This window comes from Ambystoma mexicanum, chromosome 7q (genome assembly GCF_040938575.1).
Source record: "Ambystoma mexicanum isolate Mex_15411 chromosome 7q, UKY_AmexF1_1, whole genome shotgun sequence".
NCBI lineage: Eukaryota > Metazoa > Chordata > Amphibia > Caudata > Ambystomatidae > Ambystoma > Ambystoma mexicanum.
In genome coordinates this window covers 316,982,475-317,001,449 of record NC_090941.1, presented here as the reverse complement: position 1 = coordinate 317,001,449, position 18,975 = coordinate 316,982,475, and the positions used below count along the sequence as shown (strand labels likewise).

The 18,975-nt window shown below is 45.4% G+C and overlaps 1 protein-coding gene across 3 annotated transcripts in view; it reads right to left on the bottom strand.

Annotated features, from left to right (window-relative positions):
• Nucleotides 1-18,975, bottom strand: part of TBC1D4 (TBC1 domain family member 4) — a 1,514,114-nt gene that overhangs the window by 977,225 nt on the left and 517,914 nt on the right. For all 3 annotated transcript variants that reach the window (XM_069639269.1, XM_069639270.1, XM_069639271.1), the window contains one exon: nt 4,734-5,336. In XM_069639269.1, coding sequence (XP_069495370.1) covers nt 4,734-5,336 — 603 coding nt within the window. The remainder of the gene's footprint in view (nt 1-4,733; nt 5,337-18,975) is intronic.

Below are 18,975 nucleotides of genomic sequence, written 5' to 3'. Positions count from 1 at the left end.
CTATAAGAATTAAATAATTAAAGTTGGTAGCCTCGAACAATGGGAAAATCCCATAGAGATATATTTGCGGTCGAATATAAATAGTATCCACTGCCACCAGCCAAAACTCGATCAGGAGGACGGAGATGTGCCCCCTCGAACAACAGACCCCGGGGCAATCGAATTGCCCCGACCAGTACGCCCACAATATGATGGTTTGTACTGGTTTCTGTTCATAATTTGGGACTAGTAAAGCCAATGGTGACTTTACATGCCCTGGGAGGCAGTAGTCAGTCCCAGGGTATAGAGTCTATGTTTGGGGGTCGCTACGACACCCCTGGGTTACGGAACGGAGGGTGCTGTGTAACCCACATCAAAAACACATGAGACCCTATGGAGTAAAAGCCCATAAAACACATGGAAAGACAAAGGAACACCTCAAATCATGTCTAAGAGTGGGAGTAAAAGAGTCTCACTCTTAGCAGGAGAAAAATATAAACCCCAAAAATCCAGCAAAGCTGCTGGGGGACTCACTAGGTTTGGGAAATTAGCCTTTACAGAGAACTCTCCCTAACACATGTGTAAGGGAAAAACCTCCAACCCTCAGGTCTAAACACCTAAGGGCTTTGACGTTGTTTGAAACAACCTTGCATAATGTTTACTGTTTGTAATGAAATATCCAAAATATTTCATTTGCTTCGTAAAGCGGTTCAGAATTTAAATACCCTGCACAATGTTTATTCTATCTTCAAGTTCTTAAACGCATGACTTGGCTTTTGTATTGCTCTCGATGTGATTTTTAAAATGTAATCCACAAAAACGTTCAAAGACATTGTAGGCCAATTGGCGTCTGGTCAATTAATATCAACGCATCCGCATAAAATATGCCTGGTACCTTATGCAATTCTATTTTTGGAGATAGTTGCTCACCGCCTCCGCCTCCAAAGCATCAAAGATATCAGCAACATTTACATTAAATAATGTTGGTGGTAAAACACATCCAGACCCGAGGCCAATGACATGCCAATATCTTTTGTACATATCCCATCCATAGTTAACCTGATGGAAGCCATGGTGTTTGTGTGGTGCAGAATCTCTAGTTTTGAAAGTCATTCATTAATTCCCCAATTGCTTAACTTGACCCACAACAGTTCTCTTATAGACATTATGAAAAGCAGCAGTTAAGTCTCGATACACAACTTAAATCGGTAAGTCACATGAAGTTCTAACTTTCAGTTTTAATAGGGTTAACATAATGTCCCTTATATTCTGACCCGTAACTTTACAAAAGCCCATTTGAATTATTTGTTTGTTTGGGTGTTTTATGTAGGTCCCAAAAAACTGCTCCGAAGCACTTAAAGATGTAGTAGGAATGTAGAAAAGCAAAGAATATTCTAGACCTCAGCTAAAACATCTTTTGTGTATGACAAATCATTGTATCCATTTGTGAACCATGGTCATTGGCTAAACTATCATGGATTCCTATATATATATGCTTAAAAAATGTTGTGAGCGCCCAAGGCGCCGCGTTTCACAAACAGAAGAAGGTGACCCGAGACGCCCTGGAGGCCGAGGTTTGTGCAGCCGAAGCGGTCCACAAGCGGAAGGGCTGGTGCCCGAAATCCTACAAAGCCTTGCAAATGGCGAGGAAGAGGCTGGAGGCACTCCACGCCGACACCACTGCGAACCTGCTCGCTAGGACCAAACAATGGTACTACGTCCACAATGACAAAGCCAACAAGCTCCTGGTCAGCAAGCTAGCTAGGGAGAAGACTCGGAAATCCATCCTGGGGCTTCGCCACCCACATGGGTCGGTTCACTATGCAGACCAAGATAAAATTCGACTAGCCCCTGCCCATCAATCTGAGATTATGACAGCGGTCCTGAGGGACTTGGAAGTGCACCATGCATACATCCGTAAGGCGGCCCTTCCATGCCTGACCCCAGAGGTTAGCCAGGAGCTGGAAAAGCCTATCACGGAGGAGGAGGAGGTGGAAGAGGCTATAAAGAGTTTGAAGCCTAGGGCCCCCGGCCCGGACGGCTTCACCACCCGGTTTCATAAACTCTTTTGTCCCCAATTGGTGGCTCCCTTGGCCCGCCTCTTCAATTCATTTGCGACTACCGGAACGATCACTCCGTTCATGCAGGAATCCATCACGGTCCTCGCTTTGAAGCCCGGAAAGGACCCGCTTGAGAACAGCTCGTACACACAGATTTCCCTGCTCAATCTGGATGCCAATATTTATTCAAAGATCTTGGCTAACCGCTTGGCTCCGGTCCTACCGAACATCATAGACCCAGACCAAACCGGCTTTATCAACTACCGGTCCACGAAAGATAACATTCGCAGGGCTCTAAACCTCATAGAGGTGACCACAAGAAATTCCCAGCAGCTGGCCTTACTTGCCCTGTACGCGACCAAGGCCTTTGATAAGGTGGACTGGTCATTTCTTACTCTTACCCTCGGAGCCTTTAGCTTTGGCCCAATCTTCAAGAAAATGGTCCTGGCAAATTATCAGGCTCCCAAAACCCGGCTCAGAGTTAACGGCCACCTGTCAGACCCTATCCTTCCTACCTGCGGAACGAGGCAGCGATGCCCTCTGTCCCCCCTGCTTTTCGCCCTGGTCATGGAACCGTTGGCCCAAAGGGTGCGGACAAACCAACTGATAAGCGGCCCGAAGATAGGCACCACCCAGCACAAGATCGCCCTCTACGCGGACGACGTCTTGCTAACCGTCACAAACATCCAATCCTCCCTGAGGGCAGCTCTGGTGGAGCTCCGTAGCTTCGACGAGGTAGCGGGATTCGCCATCAACTTCTCAAAATCAATAGCCCTCGGTATGGGCCTCAGCCCGGACGAAAGGGTCGCCTTGGAGAAGCAAAGCCTGTTCCAATGGAGCACGCAAGCAATCCCATACCTGGGGGTCCGGATCCCGGCACAGCCAACAAAAGTCTACCAGGCCAACTTCCCCCTGCTCTTCGAAGAACTGGAGAAGGACCTCACGCGCTGGCATTCGCAGGAAATCTCCCTGCTGGGCCGTATAACGACTTGCAAAATGAACCTCCTTCCCCGCTTCCTATAGGCCTGCGCTTCCCTTCCCGTCTCGACCCCCATTCCCCCCATCATGAAGCTTCAACGGAAATTGATTGACTTTATATGGAAGGGCAAGAAAGCGAGGATTCCCCGGAAAACGATGATGGCCAGCGCTAGACTGGGAGGGCTGGGGGTCCCAGACCTCTGCAAGTACCATATAGCAGCGCAGCTGGCCCACCTCCAGGCATGGAGACTGGCCTCAGGTCGCCCAAAGTGGGTGGACATAGAACAATCTCGCCTACCCCTGCCTCTTCGCTTCCTCCCGTTCCTCCCCAACGCCTTGCGCCGGAGTTGGCCAGATGTGCTGATGGCCACGAAAAACTCGATAAAGGCATGGGAGTGGGCCCGCAGATACAGAGGGATCCCAAGCGACCTGAGCGCGCTCTCCCCAATCTTCCACAACCCGGCCTTCTCCCCGGGAGCTCATCCAGCAAACTTCAGGAACTGGGTCACAGGAGGCCTTGAATCGCTGGGACAGCTCTTCGCAGGAGACTCCCCCCTTAACTTCGAACAATGTAAATCCTCCTTTCAGCTAGCGGAGACGGACAGATTCTCCTATGCCCAACTAAGACACTGGTGCTCCAACCCCCAGACCCGGATGGCAGCAACTCGGCCTCTCACTCCCTTGGAACTCACAGCGGCTGACCTGCTTGCCCGAGGGAAGATTTCCGCCCTCTACAAGCTACTGCTGGACGACCCCCTCCTCTCTAAACCCTCCTACATGTCCTTGTGGGAGACGGACCTGGGTCATGCTATAGAGGACCAATCCTGGGTGGATATCTGGACCAGGACGCGCACGGCATCCCGCTGCATCACCAACAGGGAATGCGCCCACAAACTGCTTTTGCGATGGTACTACCCCCCTTTACGTCTTCACCACTTCCAACAAGCCCTGGACCCTCACTGCTGGCGTCTATGCGGCCACTTGGGATCCTATTTCCACATGTGGTGGACCTGCCCTAAGGTAAACGAGTTTTGGACCCAATGCCTCGCCACTATAAAAGACATCACCCAAGTGACCATTCCGCTAACTCCCAAACAGGTCCTTCTTGGGATCCTGCACCCGGACGCTTACCCGAGAACAGCCATGCTGATCACTCAACTCTTGCTGGCCGCCAAAATCACGATAGCCCGCACCTGGACGCTTACCCGAGAACGGCCACGCTGATCACTCAACTCTTGCTGGCTGCCAAAATCACGGTAGCCCGCACCTGGAAAACTGCGGAAGGCCCCCTCATGCCCCTATGGTGGATCAAACTCTTGGACATCCTAATAGCTGAAAGGGTCACAGCAGCTAAGGCGGGCAGACTATCGTTTCTTGGACGTCTGGGCCCCGGTCCTAGACTATGACCAGAAATATCCGGCGCTCACTTTTAAGCCGTGCCTGATCGCGAACGCTCTCCATTCTATGGGGGACAGCTCGCTGCCTGCCGGAACAGAATGAGGCCCGGGAACAATGCCTTCTGCAGGCGTAGGGGTTGGGGGGGGCATTTCAAATGTCACATGTTGTCTGTAACAAATGTAAGTTTACCATGCTTGCTCCTGTGCGCGTTAATAAATAAACAAGTTAAAAAAAAATGTTGTGAGCCAGTGTAATAAAGATTTCTGCATTTAAAATGATATTTTTCATACATTCTTGGACAAATAAAAAATTCTGTACCTGAAAGAGCATTGTTCTGTTCTTCTCTGAATCCGAGGGCTGGACATGACTGGGTGCACTTGCATGTCTCCGGCGAGGCTGTGTTTTCACACTGGAGTCGTGAACCCTCCGCTGTATGACCCCAGTGACACTGTTGCAGCGGGAACGGAACTCTTGTTGGTCGTCAAATCCTGAGTCCTCCAAAATCCTCTCATGGAAAGTGACACGGTTTCCCACCAGATTGTTCTGGCTGCCAACAATAAACATCCCTGAATGACCAGTAGACATGACATTACCATTTTCACTATCCAGTTCCTCAAATGGACTCTCCAGAGGAGAGCATGGTCCATCCCCCTCTGCGAGTGGCAGGTCTGTGCACGAATCAATACTCCGCTGCTCACTGAGCAACTTAAGACGCTGGCGTTCATGCTGACTGAATTTCTCAATGCAGTCATCGATTAAAGTGGATGGGGCCTTTTTGTGGGCAACAGTCACTTTTCCACAGTACAGCACCTCAAACTTTTGAGAGTTGTAAAAAGCATCTTCACCGTCTTTACTGGTTTTGGAGTCCTCTTTCAAGGCAACTTTTGAGACCTGCCGTATACTGCTTATAACATCAGGGACCTGTTAGAAACAAGAAATAAAACAATTTAACTGTGGAAATATTTTTGAAATGCAACATGTAAAGCATTCAAGAAACAGCGATCCAAACTGCTCTGTGCCGAATAATTATCAAAAAGAATCTTGGGTACAGTGTTTCTACAAAAACGTATGTTTGAAACATGAAATCAAGAGCACATACAATGTATCCCAAAAGTTCTTTCACTTTCTTGAGACTTTCCAGAAATCATGTTTGTGATGTCACACTCTTCAGGCACTGCCTGTGCCAGCTGAGCTATCCACTTGGTACTGTGATGTCATGCAAGTACAAGTGGAATGTTGTATGGTGGATGGAGATGCGACTTGCCTATATGTAAAGTGCTTATTGTTCGTGTAGACGTTTCGGTAAGAGGGAGATGTGTTATGTCACACTCTTCAGGCACTGCCTGAGCCGGCTGAGCTAGCCACTTGGTACTGTGATGTCATGCAAGTACCAAGTGGAATGTTGATGTATGAGTGAGAGAAGGCTGTGCTGAGTGTTCTGTTTATGGGTCCGTTGGTCCCTCCCTCCCTGGGTGATGGGTGCCGGTGATCTATCTTATGTCTTATACCTTATGTCTTTATGTCCTGTAACATGTATCTGAAGAACTGGAAGTAAACTTACTTATAAGCAACTTAAAGCAGCCTGGAGTGTGCTTTTATATAACAATGTTCCCTCTTCATGTGGTCAACTACCGCATGCTGTACATATCAATGTAGCTTAGTGTTGTGAGGTGACATCCAAAACTGCTATCCATGCCTCAATACAGGTCCACTCATGAACAAATAAATGGAAGACTTCTCGATGGGAAAATGAGTATGCTTAATTTCATCACACCATACCTCCAACTCACCGCTGGGTTCAATCACTTGATCACAATTTCACACAAGACTGCAATATAAATCTCATGAATATGTCACATTACTGCATCCCTGATCACTTGGTGTAACCTCCATCACCTCTCCTTTAATTTTGTATTTCAACTCTCTGAAAAATGTAAGGGACCCGACACACATTAAGCCTTTGTCCCTAATGTCACAACTCTACAATATCCTTCTAAGCATTCAATCTTATTATCGCTCAAACTTCTAACACCTGCGCAGCTAAACTGACAGCCATCCACCTGACTGAAGCAATGTTTTTTCAATATGCCTCCCCTGTCCAATCTAAGCTGGATAAAATACCTCTTTAATTAATCAAACCAACTGTTCAGCAGTGAACTTGCTGAATAAATGTCACTGGAAAAAAGGGCATATTTGCTTGTCGCATTCCAACTGCACCTACAGTTCTCATGGAATCACTGCAATCTAAATTTCACCAGTTCTGCTATTAAAGGAAATCTGAACAAAATGTAACACTTTAAATGGGGAAAAATGTCAAGTTGCAAGTTACGAGCCAGCCATAAAAAGTAACTCGACCCATTGCCGAATGTTGCGCTCATCTGACAATCCTCAGCTGAATCAACTCCATTTTAATCTAAAAAAGATTCGGGGAATCCAGCTTTGGCTTTCATGCTCCGCGTGAATGGAATGCTTTACTTTCTACTATCAAAGCATCTCAATCCTTGATTACATTCAAGAGAAGTATAAAAACTCTTCTCTTTAATTCAGCAGACTATTGACCGCTTTCATTTAGTCTGACTCTGTCTTTGCCGTTTCATTCTTTCGCTTTTTGCTACAAATGCCACAAATTCAAGTAAATAAATAGTTCAATTCCAAACATACAGACAGCACACCATTTCTTACACGCCAAGAGTCAATTATCAGTAGCGATGGCTAGTGTGAAGTACAAATCTTGCATCCTGATGCAAATATTAGAAAACAAAAATATCCCACCTCACAGATAAATCCCCTTCAATTGAGCACATTATACCATTCTTTACTTAATTGTCAATTCAAGCATTAATACTCTCGACTATTGTCCAAGACCAGCAGCAAGGCAGGCGTTCACCTTTGAACTTTATACACCATTATGCACTCCCCAATAGCCTACAACAGTGAGTACTACCCCTAAAGTTGCTACAGCAGCTGTTCATTTCCTGATATTCATTTGATAAGTGTCGAATATAGATTAAGTAATGATGCTATTCATTTGCTAACCTTTGGGACAACCGATTGCTACAATGGTCGCCCAGGTTGATGCAATACTAATGGAATTCTCCTCGAAACTCGTAGGTTCTGTTGCCCTGTAATTATCCATTCACATTTAAATTACCAACCCCAATTCGTCTCAAGTATGGTCTAATCACCAGATGTAAAGATCATCCATCACATACCAACTGCCGCCTCAAATTCTTCACTAATGCAATCAAGTTGAAGATAATGCCTCATTTGCACCGTATAATAATTTGTATTCTTTCATATCACGTCATACCAGATTCTGTTTCAAAGAACTGCAGACACAGGCGTTATTACCTAATTGTATGCTACTCTATTAACCTCGAAAGGATGAAAAGTCACAGGATTCCAACTTGCAAAGGGCATGCTGGCTCCACAAGAGAGGCGCTCCACATAGACTGCGCAGATAGTTACCATGTATGAGGAACCGAACAGCCTCACGTGTGCTTGTGTTACCATCATATGCTAAGGGGAGCCTCAAGTCACACAGTAATGCCAAGAGTTGGGAGGTCATTCCTCAGATATTTCGGACATGGCCAGATGCCGTAACACCACTACAGTGGTGATAGGCACCGTAAAAATACTGGATAACCTAACACAAGCATGGCACTGACACCATTTGCCTTCAACGGTGTGGTATGACAATCATTTTGTAAAAATATCTTTGTGAAGATGTCCAACTCCTCTGAAAAGTGTATCTTTTTTTAAAGGCCCATCAGGTCTTTTATCAGTGCTTCCGACTGTAGTAGCTTTATACTTTGGCACAGATTCTTTCACAAGTATTACTTGTGGAAGGACTGAAATCTCTCCACACATGGAAACTTGCATCGTTTCATGCATCTCTAAAGTTACTCACCTGTGTCCTTTAAAATGCACCTTTGACACAAGTGGCAACCAAACTTCTGTTTGAAGACCCGCTAAACCCCATGAAATGTAGTATTTAAATTATTTAATGTTTTACCAATTTTACATTAGGCTTTTAAGAGTAGTACGTTATTTTTTGGGACATGGAAACCCCCACCATCGATACAATGGAGAGATTCATGTTTTAGGGGCTTCATTTTGGCAGTGGCCAGTTATCGATGTGGCCGCCAGATAAAGTCCAAACGGAAAATTTTGGAGCCCTGAAAAAATTATGTATTTTTTTACGGCCTCAGCTTGTTCCCAAGATGAGTGCATTGCTCCTCTATTGCCCTTGGGTTATACTCCCGGCCTCTAAAATAGTGTGGCCACCAGCATCATGAAATTGTTTTACAGTGGCAATGGTGACATAATGTGGACATGGGAACATGTGCTTTGCATGGGCATTGCTTGCATATATTGTGTGCAGAGGCATCATGTAAATGTTTTGTAAAATGTACCGAAGTACAGATGGTGACCCACCATCTATTGTTTGTTTTTTGTGTTATCCTACTGAACGGGTATGCGTTTTACCCAATTGTTTGCTAAAAATGTGCTACAAAATGTCTGCCCATTATTTTCCAAATGTTTTGAGCGTGGCTGCCTTTATTATTCGTTTTTTAAAACGTTTCTTTATTTTCTTTTATATAACAGCTCACAGGTGAGTATTCTCAGACTGTCCAGTATCCTTACGTTCCCAACTAAACATTTTCACCCCTAGCTCCTCCCTTGCCCTTTAACTGGCAAAAACACAGTTCCTTTTCTTCAATATCTACTGGTCCAGCACTCTTCTCCGGGTGTTACAAGGGGCAGATGGTTTGGTCTCAGTATGGTTAACCACCAATTTCAAAGCCAAGTTGTTGAATTATTCCTGGAGGACTGAGGCACTACCTATGTCTGGGAAATCAGCAAAGTTTGCTTTTAGCTCTTTCACCAGTAAGGTTGTGAATGAGCAGTGCCGAGTGAGGGGGTATTTAGTCTGACCTTTGTGGGACGTAGTCCAGTGGGTGATCAACAGTGGGATGGCAGCATGGTCAGACCAGTAGAGTGGGATATGGTATTTACTAGTGATGAGGGAGGATGTTATAAAGTCTAGTCTAGGGTGTTGCCGTTTGTTGTGCGTGGGGGAGAGCACAATATGCCTAAGTGCCATGGATCCGGTCAGAGTGAATAGCGTGCTTCCAGTGCAGTTGTTTGCGTGAGGTGCGGGGACGTTAAAATCTCTGAGGAAGACATTATTAGCGTGTACTAATTTGGCAGAGGAGAGCAAGTTGGAGACATAGTCAATTAAATAGCGACGCCTGTGAGGTGTCTGTAGATGAGTTGGAAGGTGATAGATTTCATGGGCGATAAAGGGAACCAGCAAGCGAGTGATTTGAAAAAGCTTGTACTGGAAGAGGGAATGATGGAGCATTGCCAATCACTCCTATGGTTGATTGCAACTCTGCCTCCTGCCCTTTCTGGCTGGTCAGTATATTGATGCAGTAACCCCGGGGGTAGGTGGACATTGAAAACATGGGGTGAAGGGAATGGGGTAAACCAGTGTTGAAGAGGGTGTCATGGTTGGTGTAAGAGAGGAAGTTAGGGATCTTGGCGGTGTGAGTGACTGCCAAGCAAGCATTGATCAGCATGAGAGTGTGCGCGTGATCTGTGCTATTTGATGGGTGCAAGGGTGATATTGAGATTCTCTAGTGTACCTTGCTGGGGCTGCCGAAGGGCGTTTGGCCGTTTGCTTCACTCACTAACAGACAATAAACTGGAATAGCAACCGATTGAAGACTTTGGGATACTATTTACATGGACACATTTTGTTAAAACAATATATAACCGCATCAGCCAAGCACGAAGTGCGAGTGGTTTCTCATCTTACTCATTTGGTGTCCTTAAGTAGCCGCCTGGAAGGGGAGGAAAATGGTAGTGGGCGGAGCAGCCGAGTGGTAGGGTGTGGGCATGTGACCAGCAGCCTCTTCAATGCTGTCTGCATGGTATCCTTAAGTAGCCTCCCTCACTTAGATGGTGTAAATACCAGCTCCTATTATTCCCGAATGTAATGACATTCAGATGATCGACCTTGGAAAGATGAAAGGCTTAGCAAGCATCGTCCCGATTCGAGCTTGCCACGTGCAAGTTGGCTGCATGTCAGAGGCCAGTGTTGAACTCGTGAGCTACCTCCCGCAATCCCCTGCTCAGACGACCCGGGTTAGGAGGTGCAGAGAAACAGGACATAAAGGTTCCATAAACCCATTCACCAATTAGGAGTTGAGGTTGTGGTTGTAAACCCAGACTCCTGCTGCATTTCACGCTCCCTGCAACAGTTCAGTTATGTAATCTGGCAATCTCAACTACTAAATTCCTTTCCTCTTCCTTCAGCCTGTGAATACTCCAAACACATGCATCACTGTGTCGGGATGGTTGTGACAAGAACTTGGCCTTGTCCATACGGCTTTTCAGTTATATTATTTAGCACCCAGAATCCTGGGGGTCCATCCCATGGTCGAACCATGTTTACCTTATTCAGAGGTGCGGGTATGAAAATATGTACTATTATTACCAATGAGAAGCCTGCAACCGGGTAAAATGATCTAATACATCACCAAGTGCTTCAAGGCAACGCTGAACCGGACACTGAATGGTGTTGATTTGTAACAGGCAATAGAGGATACACTATTAAATATTGTACCAGAACGCTGGACCGCCTAATCACCGGTTTACTCTAACCAAACGCGCAATCTTTACCTTGATTAAAGCACTATGCGCCCTTGGGGACTATGTGCTGCCGAGTAGATGTTTACCTACGTATGATTCGTAAAGCGTGCACTGCTAATGAGCTTGAGCAGCAGCTGGAAAACAAACAGTAACAATCACATTTCGTACACTCAAATCACGTGGCTTGCTTTCACATGGAGGGCATAGCACTGATTAAGCGAGGAGGTGCATTGTTCGCCAAAGAGGTCAGAAAGGCGTCTATGGCCTCTGGCTACCAATTTCGACTTTAAAACAAGTATCACCTTCTAATCTGCAGAACGGGCGGCCCACGCAGGAGAAGAACGCTTATCCTAGCAACCTAACTACAAAGGAGGCGGGTTTGGTCTGCCTTCAAAACAATGCCCGGGAAAACAAGAACTAGAATGCGGGAGCAGCCAATGGGTTTCCCAACGTCCACTTGCAAGTCTTTAAAATGGCACAATAAGTGGGAAGGCTGGAGTGGATTGCTCATCTGTGATCAAAAACCAGGTATGCCATTGCCCAAGGACATCACTAAACGTTGATTACGCTACTGCACTGGTCACCTGGCTACCCTCAGATCTCTGGCCCACGTCCCTGCCCACCCAGCGGCACACCCGCACTGTCTCCTGGCAACACTTGCCCTTGGGTCTTTATCTGTAACCATACAGTCCCCCTACCTGCACTTTTGGACACCTGCAATCTGCACCCTGTCACCTGCTGGCCGCACTTCTTGTTATTGTTTTGATCCCATGTACAGCACTGCCCCCTCCTCTTTCACCTGGCACTTTTCTCCTCCCATCCTCCCCGGCACTTGTGCGATCTCAATGTCGCTTGGCCTAGTAAGATCATTGTCTCAGTACTCCCTCTGTTCCCCCTTCCTTGTCGCGCCTTGAAACACTTGTGTATAGGCGCGTTACAAATGCCATATCATAGAGGAAATGTTTACAGGCCATGTGTCATATTTTCATAGCTCCTACATATACCATTTCTTTATAGTTGCAGCGCTTTATGCTTGTTTGGGAGGGCATAAATGTAAGGTTCTCAGTTCTAGTATATCTTAGACGTACGCCACCCACGTCTGAGTGTTTAAGTGATTATAGTCTATGATGAGCCACAGTGTCATGATCCATGGTGAATGCACGTCAGTCAGTTTCAACGAATGCACGCATATTTGTAGTCAGAGTGGCATGCGCTTGGGGTGGGTTACTGCACGACTGTGTTTTGGAATATCTAGGTCTAGGTTAAGGGGTGAGATGGCAACCATTTCTGCAGGAAAAATAGCGCCATGCGTAATGGAATGCAATGTAATGGGCCGAGTGCTGAATCACTTATGTGATTCAGTGACATGTATGACAGTTCCCGTGCCGATGCGAGAATCTTGTACGAAAAAGCTGCAAAGTTCCTCATGTCGCTGCACGAACTAAGCACGAATCGAAAACAGCAGCATGAAGTTTCTTGTGCCACTGTACAAACCTACCATAAATAGACCAAAAAAAGTGGCGCAAAGTTGCTCATGCCGCTGCATGAAACTAGCACGGATCATGGAAAAGTGTGTAAAATGTATCGCGCCGCTGCATGAAACTAACACGGAATGAAAAAGACCTACCCAAAGTTTACCATGCCGCTGACCGAAACTAGTGTGGTGTCACGTGCCCTGACGTGAAAGGTCACATGACACAGGAAGGGGAGGAGAAAATAAAGGTATCACCGGAACTGGCGGATTCGCGCCAGTCCGGGTTTATGCAACCTAACACAGAGTCGCGTGTTACTGCTGCGCGGCGCCCTGCATGCTACGAGAGCAAGACGGCTTCCGCTGAAGGCCGCGTTCATTCCCCTGCTGCCGCCCGCTCTGCCGGCGGCAGCCGACATCACAACTAGTACAGATCGAAAAAAGACATGCAAAGTTTCTCGTGTCACTGCACGAACCAATCACGAATCGAAAACCATGCAAAGTTTCTCATGTCGCGGCACAAAACTAAACTAACATGGGAACTAAACACCATGCACTACGTGAAACCGCACACAACCGGGTGAAATGTCAGTGGCGGCGGAAAAGTAAGGCTGATTTTGCGGATTGGGCGTAAGCAAAATGCAGTGCACATTCCACACTATTCAATTTGTGGATAAACATTTCGCTCACCCCTCGTTCTTACCCATTTCAATGCTAAGCATTTCATTGACTGCATGCAAACTGTCATGAACCAATACTAGGGTGGTGGCAGGATTATATTAAGTCTTGCTGTGAATGCCGAAGGTTATGGGGGTGTGCTCTAGAGTTTTTTGGAGTTCTGGGTGCTACTAACCATATCTGATTCCCTTCTGCTGATAGCTGTGGAGGGTTCTGGTAAAACCGAGGAAACAGACAAGTTGTCAGAGTATTTCATTTGTTGTGTGCAGAATGAGTGCTTGGGGACACAAGATGAGAGTTTGACAAAAAGATCTCCCCCCATCCCAGCCATACCAGATTGCCCTTGGGTGGAGAAGAGACCAGTGTATGCCCTTGTATGTAGTGAATTGGTAAATAAACCACTGGAATACAGTAATTGAAGATTGCATTACAGATAATGTTGCAAAATGAAGCATTGTAGGCTCGCTACCTCAAAGGAGACGTTCAACTAAGGACAACTGACCACTGTAAGACCCATAAGCAGAGGCTGTTTAACAAATTAAACACAGACTTTGAATACATTTGCACTGCCCATGGTCCGCTATGAAAGCAAAGCATTGGAGAATGCTTCAGAAGCACAAAGCATTTTGTTCGATCACACCTTTTCTGGATATTTCTCTTTTTTCCTGGCATTTCCAGAGAGAAGTGTGGGTGGCTCTTCTGCAAAACACACAAGAGGCAATACACTACAGAATGTGTGTGGCTCCATAACGTGCACCAAGCACAAGACAAATTGCCTTGGAACAGACTATTTTATCCTTTGAAACCGCTGATGAGGAAAGGTACTGTCCAGGAGTATATCCTCACTCATGCGGGTGTCTCAAGGCCCCTCTTAATGGTCGCAAGTGAAGGTGCACAGAGCTTGACCTATGGACCCACCATTATGCTTTACACTGTGCTTGGAACTCTTTAGTTTTCGCTTTGGAAGGGGGCTACACTTTTACCCTTCCCCAATCAACCTCTACGAGGTCAGTTGGCAGCTACACGCCTCCTGGGGATGAGGACTGCAGGGTTTTTGGGCCCCTCACTCTACTCTTCTAAAGACTATCCCAAAATGTTCACCAATAGGTGAATGGTAAAGCAAACATGGCTGCTTCAAGAGGTACTATGATTTCTAGCTCAAATGCAAAAGACAGAGTGTAATCCATGGACAGACAGCCCAATCTCCACGTTCTGATGCATGCTAGGTGGGTTGTGGATGCTGCCATTTCCCCACACCTGTAAACGTCACCTCTTCTTCCTTTTCAAATGTTTGTTGGCCGAGCATTTCCCCACACCTGTAAACGTCACCTCTTCTTCCTTTTCAAATGTTTGTTGGCCGAGTCTCTCCTGGTCTGCCCCTTAGTATCATGGGGTTGGTGACCACCCTCGAACCCGAATATCTTTGCTTTCCCAGAAGACCATCTACCGAGGGTAATGACTGTTCAGCTAGCTGTGGCAAGTGTTCTTTCTCCATCCATCTCACTTTGCCTCCTGACTCCACTGGCAAATGCACATAATAGGAGAGACTAGGAACAGGATGGGTCCGTTTCCAGTCACTGTGCAGGGTAGGGAGGACCTCTAAGCAAACAGTTCTCTCTCTCTTCCCAGTGACTTTCACGCTACTGCTTCATGACTAAGTTCTAACTCACTGTCAGGCCCATTCGCAGTCACCCACCATTTCCTATTCAACCTCGATCCCAGTTGTGCCTCCCTACTTCCCTATTGCTCCTATTCTTCTATAGTCTCTCATGGTAGTATTGTGCACTAAATAAAAAAAAATGGCAAAGAACAAATACTCTCTGGGGCCTCTTTCTTGTTATATAAAAGAATAATGTGAGCATGGGCCAGGTCAACACACATTTGTGCATTATCCAGGGGCAAATGAGGTACAAGGTGAGTACTTCTGTTCTGCACTCTCACCCCATGGAGCTTGGCTGGCACCTGCAGGGGATACTTCACCACCAGCGAACAGGGTCCTGGCTCCAGTGCAGTGAGATCTTAGTCCAGCACTCTCTGGCTACTCTAACTCCACCCACTTTACATGCCTGCTGGCTTTAAAGGCATCCCAGTGATCAACACCCTCTTGTGAGGCTGCCTTTGTTAGGTCAGTGCTGTCTCTGAAGCACTGTTCTCAGGACCCCTCTTGGGGCGAAATGTCTATTCCCAGGAGAAGGTGTGCTTCTCTCTACTGGAGAATCAAAGGCAGCATCCTGGCTATTGTTCTATAAGCTGGCTATGGAGATATTTAGCCTAAGCACCAATACACATCAGCCCTGCTTAGAGACATGACACTGGTGTGATATCAGACTGATGTGATTTCATAATTGCATGGATTTTATTTAGAGATGTACCTGCCACCAGACTGATTAAGGCAGACAATTATAATTTATATAATTTAGAGCAGAAATTCTGAGGTTAAATTGGGTAGTGGCAGATTACTGCGCAGCATATTTGGTCGAAGGAGAATTAGTCGCAGTTTTTTTGACGAATTTTGCAATATATATACGTGGAGGTGGGTTTAGGGAAATTATTGTAGGGATGTTAGGGGGAGGATGCGGGGGGGGCAAACCTTAAATTGCTACCTCTGCCTGCAGCGAGTTTGTGTCTTTGCAGCTGTCAGGGATGCCCAGGTGACCCTTGAACCTGCTCTGTGCCGCTGGTGCTGTAATTGTCATAGACTGGTTAAAGGCACGTGTGCGCACTATCATTTTGGCCTGGAGCATTTTTAAAAGGGGGTTATGATTATCAGGCTTCCCTTTCAGAAACTGAATACCCACACTATTTTATACTAATTTAATTTTGAAAGCTAGGACTCGCAACAAGCTAGATGGTATTCTGTATGAACAAGGATGGGAAAGAGGACGAGGGACTGCAACATAGAACAAGGACCGGGATAAGAAAGCGGGATAGTGGTATAGAAGATGGACTGTGATATAAAAGAGGGATATGGAAAAAGAAGAGGGTGAGGGACTGTGCCAAGGAATAGGGAATGGGTGATAAGGAACCGAGACTAGAGACTGGCACTGGGACAAGGGTCTGGGATAATGAAGAGGAGGGATGGGACGAAAAAGAAAAAACAGGGATGAGAAAAAGGAAAAGGGACTTCTAAGAGGAAGATGAGGACAGAGCAGAGGGCCTCAAACTTTTTTAAGCAATGAGCAAAATGTAAGTATCAAATGTGATGGTGTGCAACATCCGTACTTAGATGGAATATACTGGCGTTCAGCTAGCGGAAAAACTATAACGACATAGAGAAACTTCATATTGCTAAGATGATATGTAAACGTGCATTAACTGTAATCTAGACCAAGCCCAATTCTGGTTAAAACTATTTTAATGGCATTTAACTGCATTTGACCAAGGGTTGGTGTTTGTTTACAAGGAACAACGATGAAGTGACAAACAGGGATTTCTTACACCCACAAATCCAGAGAAATTGTTCAAAAACACGACAGCGTTTAAACATTACAGAGCTTTGAGTTCTCTCCAGGGCATTTTCTGGACATTTAGTGGCAAACGTTGTATTTAAATTAAGCACATTTGTACAGGAAAACTGGCAATGAGTTGGAGCATTTAAAACACACGCTACAGGTGAATTGGTTGGTCTGGATTTTTTTTGTGGACAAATAGTGTCATTTTAAGAACACATGACTAGTTACACTGATCAAAACGTGGCAAGATTTTAAAAGTCCTTCATTTGGTGGCGTGGGGTTAACCCCCCTCCCCCCCCCCCCAAACCCCCCTCAGGAATTCCAATGAAATGTAGTGGTAAATGGTGCTTTTAAAGGAAAGCATAATGGGGGCTGTTACATTGGTCAAAATGTGGTTAGGTGTAAAAGAAACTTGTACTAAGGATTTGGGGGCTCTTTCTCTGAACTGTATCTAAGAAATGTAGTTAGAAATTGTGCATTTTTAAGAACATTACACTAAGATCATTGGTCACAACTTGGGGTATTTATAGACAACTTTACAGTGTTTGGTTAGGGCGTTACTTAGATGTTTGGCAGAACACAAGATCATGTTAATTACAAATTACATGTAATTTTCTTGGATTTCAATTGGAAGTTATACAAACTATGGATTGAGCAGTAGTATTAGGTATGAATTTAGAGTATTTGTCCATTATCTAAGTGTCAGATTGCAAAGTATCAATGACATTTTTTTCCACTAGGACACTGCAATGAGCATGTAACATTTCTGACAATTATGCAGGATGGCATCAAACACAAACTCCACTGGTTGAGAAATCGGCATATGTCAATTATTTATTAAAGTGGTGGGCATTTTTGTCACTTATTTGCCCATTATGCACTTGCCAGCTGTGCAAAGTACAAAAGATGGCAATTTTCACAAAGACACAAACATGGGTCTCTGCTTCAATTCGTTTTCGGGAATGTATTCACATGGAAAATGCTATGAATATGGAACATTTCTAACAAATAATTTACAGGAGCATTTTCCATGTAGAAAAAGAGCCAATTGGAACTTTTTAATTGTGGACAACTGGGCATTCATGCTACTTATTTTCCCATGCATGCACTTGCTAAACTTCTGAGAATAGCTCCACTGGAACTACCTTACCAGCAACGGGGGGTAGGGGGGGCAACTGGTGAGCACATGTTAGGGTGCTGCTAGCAACATATCGCTCACAAGCTACACGTTGGGGACCACTGGGCAAGAGAATGAGAATGAGGGTCTACGACAAGTAGGAGGAACTGAGAAAAGGAGGAAGACTACGATGAGGAAGAGAATGTTGGAAGAGTGATGGTGGAGCACGATGAAGGGGGACAGGTATGAGGAAGAGGAAGTGAGCTGGGGAAGAGGACAAAGGCCTGGGAAATGCCACATAGTATTAATTGTTGCTAACTTTACTCTGCCCTCTTGTTGCCAATATATTAATTTGTTGTCTGCTGTGATGTTGATCTTGTATCCCAGTTAGTTGGTTTGCCGATATCGCACATGTTTGCTACATAGTGCCCTTGAGCCATAGTTCCCAATTGCAATATGTTCCTGATTGTGATCTTGCTCCTGACACACTAAAGTGGTGCCCTAACTTGCCCACTAACCTCTGAACAGTAAGTCTCATCTTCCACACTCTACATTACTATAAACAAACCAACTATGCCACTCACACATAGCAATTTTAACATTCCCCTCCCTAAAGACACGTAAAAACCATCACCCAGGCTAATGCACCCTAGCAGAATGGGCACAGCTGGCTCCCATCTGGACACAAATACTTCTATGCCCTTGACACAGACCACTGAGAAACAGACCTGCTTCGAGAGCTCATGGTACTCACGGTCTGCATGCACCGACATAACAGCAATGCCATTTTACATTTTCTTGCTCACCCCACTAATCCAACCCATACCCTGTTCTTTTTCAGATCCGCCAGAGCACCTGGATATCATGAAAATGGCAGCAGCGGATGGTATAAATTACAGTAACAGAAGTGTATTATGTGCGTTTTCAATGAGATTTTTACTATTTAGATAGACAACTTCATTTTTCCTATAATAACAAAACTGTGAAATAAAATAAAGGGATACAAAATAACAAATATTTTCTGTGTTTTATAGTGAACTACAGGCTTGCTTAATAAAACAATACGTTTTACTTATCAAATGTTTTGCATTTTGAGTATATACACGACGTTTTCCAGTTTGAAAATTGAATTCTACTTTACAAGGTCGCATCTTTCAAATGTGCTATTCTAAAAACAAATAG